Below are 6,060 nucleotides of genomic sequence, written 5' to 3' on the forward strand. Positions count from 1 at the left end.
AGAGAGAGAGAGAGAGAGAGAGAGAGAGAGAGAGAGAGAGAGAGAGAGCGAGAGCGAGAGCGAGAGCGAGAGAGATATCTTCTATCTTTCTTTATGTTGTTTTGCACTACTACTTTGCACTGTTTTTGATTGTATGCAGCGGCAATACGAATTGCGAGAGACAGTGAGCTCCTTGGCCTTTCAACACTACACTCACCTGCTGTGGCCTTTGTCTTTCGGAAAGATTCGGATGGTTTTGTCAAAGCTGGCAGACACAAACTCCCTTCCTGTAGGTGAATAATCAACATCCAGCACAGCGGATACATGATCCATGTGCACAGTCACAGGAACATCCAGATGCCTTATATCGTAAGTATAAAGGCTGTAGAAGAAACAGAAAAAGGTGATAAGATTTATGTACTCTTAGTTAATTTCTCATGTAATGTTTTATGCTAAAATGAACTCACTTGTAGTCTTCGTTGGCACAGGTAAAATAATATGCTTCCATTGGGTTCCAGCAAAGCGTATTGCTTCTCAATTGCATAACAACCTGAAACACGGTGTAATTTCATTACAGTCATAAATGGCACTATTCATCCATATGGGCAAAAAGTAAAAATATTGCAGACCTTTCTAAGCGGTGCAGATTCTCTGGTGTCATACAAGACGATACTTCTGTCTGATGCGCAGCTAGCGAGAAGTTCGGTCTGTAACGGGCAACAGGGCAGTTTGTATTATGTGCTGTATTATAGCCATTCCCATCAATCCCATGGTGGTCACCGCTGGCTTTGACATATTTGAATCATTGTAAAGCTGCTTTGAAGCAATGCATTTTATGAAAAATGTCCATAGAAGTAAACTAAAATTAAATTTGATCACCTCCACAGGGTTGTAGCGGACGCAGCTGAAGCTGTCCACACCCCAGCTGAAGGAGCGGATGGGACTGCTTCTCTGCTCATCCCAGATATCCACAGTCTGCCCACAGGTTACAAACGTGCTCTCCCTCTGGTGGTGGTCAATGCCAGTGAACACCGCCTGCAAGACACATCAGGCCTGTTAGAAACTGAAAACCTTACAGAACCCTAAAAGTGTGTGCATATTTATAAATAGGACTAAATATAATTTAGTGGATAACACTGTAAAACATACCCTAATTATTCACTGACATTATTACTTTTATTTAGTTTATTACATTTAGCTTGACATTGCAATATATTTAGATTAACCCCTGCTTTTTATTGTATATTCAATATAAAATGGTGATTTTTATATAATAATACATATATTTTTTAAAGTAATTATTTTTCATTTTAGTTCAGTAATATTGTGAAATGTCAGTAGAATTTAAAAGAACTGTTTTGGAATATATTTAAAAATTTAATTAATTTCAATGATGAAAACGCTGAAATTTCAGCAGCCATTACTCCAGTTTTCAGTGTCACATGATCCTCCAAGAAACAAACAAACACACACACACACACACACACACACATATATATATATATATATATATATACACACACATATTAACTGAGCTGCAAATCAGCATATTAGAATGGTTTCCGAAGGATTGTGTGACACTGAAGACTGTTATTTTGAATTGTAATAATATTTCACAATATTATTGTATTACAATATTACTGTATTTTAGGCCAAATAAATGCAGCCATTTCTGCATATTATAATAATACATAATCTTCAATATAACATGTGTAAGCTGAAACTGTACCTTCCCCAGAATCGTGTTAATTGGTTCCTCCCGAACTCCATATCCTGGTGCCTCCAAGTTCCATTGTTTGATGGTCTTGTCATCTCCTACCTGTTGCATGACATGAAGATTTCACAGAATCATATAACTGCACAACCACTTGCTAACTGGAATGCCTTAATCCATATCAAGGCCTCACGGGAAGAATATGCGGGATTAAAATACCGTGAAAAAGGAAGTGCCACAAAAGCGGGAACAGATTCCTCGTACAAATCCTTCATGAGCCTGAACGGTCCTCAAACACTCCTGTTTAGGAAGGTTCCACAGTTTCACCTGTCAGGAAAAATAAATAAAGCATGAATCCACTCATTCATCCATACTGAATCTAGATGGTCATTTGCACACTCTTTTGACATATTGGGGGAAAAAATTATTGCATAACTGAACTTCATTAACTGTGTCCTTTGTCTTGTGGTTTACAGTATTATTGTATGTCGGGCGTGTGTGTTGTTCTTGTATTGTAAACATGCTCAATAAAAGAACCTAAAAAAGGGCTTCTAAAAGAGCCTTAATACTCAAATAGCACAGTAAAGGCTTTAAAGTGTTACCTCCCCATCGCAGGCACCAGATATGACTGTTGAAAGGCTTTTGGCGTGTTTGGTGATGCAGCTGATGCCATCTCTGTGACCATCTAGTGAAGCTACAAAAGGTTTGGCAAACACCCTCTCCAGTTTGGTGGCATTTAGGGCCCTGGTGTATTCCCTGGGCACCTCAAAAGGATGCAGGGTCGGGTCATAGTTCCTGGGCACTAGATAGGGAATATAATACAGTTAGTATATTACTTCCTACTACATCAACCTTTACATATTGACTTTATGTTTACATACCTCGTTGTATATCTCTAGTCGTCTCTCGAACATAATCGTCCGGGTTTCTACAAAGCACTTTAACTTTCATTCCAGCGGTTTATAAAACTAAACACTCAAAATCTTGATCAAAACGGCAGCGTTCAGGGAAATGTCGGACCATGTGTTTGTATCACGCAGCGCGCACTAATGTGACGTGAGACATCCGGGTACTGCAAGCATAGAAATACAATTTGGAAGAATGGCAATCAGCAGAAATAAGCGTTTTTTTTAACTATTAACTTTCTTAATAAATATTTGATTGTTTTTCCATTGTTGTTTTTATGATGAATTATTTAGCTTTTAAAGCTTTAGTGAACAAAAAAGAGTTTTATTATTAATCGTGTACTGTTGCAAATACTTAAAATAAATAAATAAAAACTAAATAAGAAAAGCGATAAAAAAAACTCACGTCTGTAAACAAGTACAAATAATTACAAATTATTCAAAGAATAGATTTAAGGCTTTAAAGTAATTTACGGTTTTTTTTGCTTTGTCATTTCTTGTTTCTTTTAACGTATACAAGTAGTGACCTATTTCTATTCTGAAATGAGTAAAATTAGGTTTTTTCACTGCCCATTTACATTTACAGTTTAAGTCATTTCCGTGTTGGCTTCACGAGAGAGAGCGGGAGGTTGCCACTTGGCTGTTACTTGCCAGTTTTCATTTTCACAGAAGGAAATGTATTAATGTATTATATAATGTATTATATTATTTAAATGTTTAACAGAAGTATATATTTATTGTTTTTGAAAGCGAAATGAAACAATGTAATAAATAAATAAAAATACTGTAGGGCGTAGCGGAGTTTAAAAAACAACGTATTACATATTTTATCAATTCATTAGTTAAAATACTACATTTACCTCAATACCATTATCCGAGTGTAAAGATTATAGTTCGGCGCTATGTCACGTGGTACCTGATACTTTTCTCAGCGGTGTAACAAAATGGACCTCGATGGACCAATCAATCACGGTCGTTAGCTGGAGAAATAACCGGTTTTAAGAGGCGAATTTAAAATCGCTAGTAACGATTATTTTTCTTACAATACAAATGTCTCCATTTCCAATAAGGCAAAAATCGGATGCTGTCAAAGGAGGACTGGGCTTTTTGAGCCACAGTGGGGCTCCTAGAGGCGTGAGAGTTTATGTCTCGTTGGGTTCAGTAGCGTCGTCTTCTAATGAAAGGATATTGCGTTCTGATATACGTACAAATAGACTAAAGTGTTGCTTTTCATTGGATTCCTTGACATTATATATATATATAGGTATAAAACATTTTTTTTTTTTATTATTATTATTCTTTTTTTCCTCCTCTCCTTGTCCTTTCTTTCAAAGTACTGCCCACACTCCAGTCCAGTAGGTGGCGGTAAATGCACCTTTCAGTTGGTTTGCCAACCGCCAATCAAATTTAAAGAAGAAGAAGAAGGATTCCTTGACATTTCTTTCTGTAATGTTTGCGGGGTTGTGGCGTTTCATGAGTGTGTGAGAGGAGTCTCACACGCGTGTTTTTATCATGGAGATCCTGGGCAGCACTTTTGATGATTCTGTGTTTGAGGAATCGAGGAACAGAGCCTCAGCTGCTCTTCCCGCGTACGAGCCCAAACTCTGCGAACCTCTGGTGGGTAAAACACTCAACATTTACAACAAACTACCGATACCACACAGAAATGGCTCGTATATTTACACAGCATTTACATGGTATGCTACTTTCATTTCAAAGAAAAGCATGGCATTTCTACGGTAAGTTATTGATGGCAGCAAATGCTAATGATACTTCGATATGTAACGTTCAGTATTTACGTGAGAATACCATGGTATGTTTTAGTCAGTGATATTTCACCACATTATAATCATAAATGAAATATGTGCTGATGGTAAGTAACATATAACTTTGGTTATAATTACATATGATTGATGATAATTGTCATCATAATTATGCATAATTATACAGGTGTTTCTGCGGAATTCACACGGTCATAAAAAATGGCAGGATGTGTGTGTTTGAATATATTGATAAATAATAGATAGAGTATTATATGATAATACATTTATAAATATTTGTATATATGTATAAATGAGTGTGTGTGTGTGTGTGTGTATATAACTAAAATATTTCATAAAAATAAAATCCTTATCTAACAAAAAACTGAAGTATCTTTTCAGGGATTAAATAAAGGAACATATTCCAACAGGCCATGTTTTGTTTTGTTTTGTTTTATTATATCTAGTGGTTTTGTGAAGATGGAAATGTTGAGGACCCATTAGAAGAACAAAAAACCCTTAAGTTTCGAGGAGACCTGGCCTACAGGAAGAAACAGTATCAGGTATAAAGAGCTGAATTCACCATCATCTCTCACTATTATCTGATTCATAAGCTGATTGGTGGGTTGTGTCAATGACAGGTGGCTCTGGATGAGTATTTATCCTGCCTCTCTCTCATACCTGCTGGAAACATATCAGTAAAGAGAGATGTGCTGGAAGGGATCGCACGATGCTGCTGTCATCTGGGGAAAAAAGAAGAGGCTCTAAATGCCTGTGAGAAACTGGTAAATATATTAAATAACTTACTCCACTACTAACTCAACTTGTATGTATGCTTTTGCTGATGATGTTTTACTGACAGAGGACAGAAGTATCCAACACCTGCCACCTCACCTGCGTCCTTCAGCTGGAACTGAGTGTTCATGAACACTACAGAGATCTGACAAACAGCATCTCCAGCCTGCAGCAGCTGTGCTGTCTTCATCCGTACCATCCGTGGTACTGGCTGAATCTGGCCTTGAGTTTTCAGAGGCTCCTGGAGTCTCCTAGGTGTCCAGAGAGATCCAGCACTGAGGAAGAACACGACAAGCAGCAGGAGACAAATAACATTATACGACTAAAGACCATCATGTGCTTGATTAGAGCAAGGTATGTCAGCCACAACAGAACTAGATGTTTATTTACTGGCTTTGATGTTAACGGAAGAATTCAGTGCCAGGTTTGTTCATCTTGCTTATTTGTGTTTCTTTTTTTTTCAGGTTGTTAATTGAAATCCTGCGGATTCAGCAGTTCTCATTTGTGCTGGAGAACAGCCAGAGGGCTCTACAGGACATTGAGGAAACTCTACATGTTCTGCAGCCAACAGAAAAAATGCTTCAGACAGTCTCAGAGGTCAGACAATAAGAACTACTTTAAGGAGAGAGAAAAAAACAGTATATATATTAGGGCTGCACGATAAATCGCATGCGATATTTAACGCGCATCTTGTCAGAAAAGCCGGTTCTGTAATCAGTGGTAAATCTCCATCACATGCGTGCTTTCACATTGAGCAGCATTAACTACACAGAGCCATTGTTCACTGACGAGCTGCGCAAAAAATCGTGCGAATATGAACGTGGTTTTGCGCAGCTCGTCAGTGAACAATGGCTCTGTGTAGTTAATGCTGCTCAATGTGAAAGCACGCATGTGATGGAGATTTACC

At 37.7% G+C, this 6,060-nt stretch overlaps 2 protein-coding genes across 2 annotated transcripts in view; one reads left to right on the forward strand and one right to left on the reverse strand.

Annotated features, from left to right (window-relative positions):
* dcaf13 (ddb1 and cul4 associated factor 13) overlaps positions 1-2,778 on the reverse strand; it is a 7,773-nt gene extending 4,995 nt beyond the window's left edge. Inside the window, 8 exon segments of the mRNA XM_016483514.1 lie at positions 193-361; positions 447-529; positions 609-686; positions 859-1,014; positions 1,709-1,798; positions 1,913-2,020; positions 2,296-2,495; positions 2,575-2,778. Coding sequence (XP_016339000.1) covers positions 193-361; positions 447-529; positions 609-686; positions 859-1,014; positions 1,709-1,798; positions 1,913-2,020; positions 2,296-2,495; positions 2,575-2,644 — 954 coding nt within the window. The 5' untranslated portion in view covers positions 2,645-2,778.
* A 1,205-nt stretch (positions 2,779-3,983) lies between these two features.
* Positions 3,984-6,060, forward strand: part of cunh8orf76 (chromosome unknown C8orf76 homolog) — a 4,763-nt gene continuing 2,686 nt past the window's right edge. Inside the window, exons 1-5 of the mRNA XM_016483520.1 lie at positions 3,984-4,215; positions 4,826-4,921; positions 5,000-5,143; positions 5,221-5,507; positions 5,618-5,750. Coding sequence (XP_016339006.1) covers positions 4,111-4,215; positions 4,826-4,921; positions 5,000-5,143; positions 5,221-5,507; positions 5,618-5,750 — 765 coding nt within the window. The 5' untranslated portion in view covers positions 3,984-4,110. The remainder of the gene's footprint in view (positions 4,216-4,825; positions 4,922-4,999; positions 5,144-5,220; positions 5,508-5,617; positions 5,751-6,060) is intronic.

This window comes from Sinocyclocheilus anshuiensis, unplaced genomic scaffold (assembly GCF_001515605.1).
Source record: "Sinocyclocheilus anshuiensis isolate Anshui unplaced genomic scaffold, SAMN03320099.WGS_v1.1 scaffold389, whole genome shotgun sequence".
Classification (NCBI taxonomy): Eukaryota; Metazoa; Chordata; class Actinopteri; order Cypriniformes; family Cyprinidae; genus Sinocyclocheilus; species Sinocyclocheilus anshuiensis.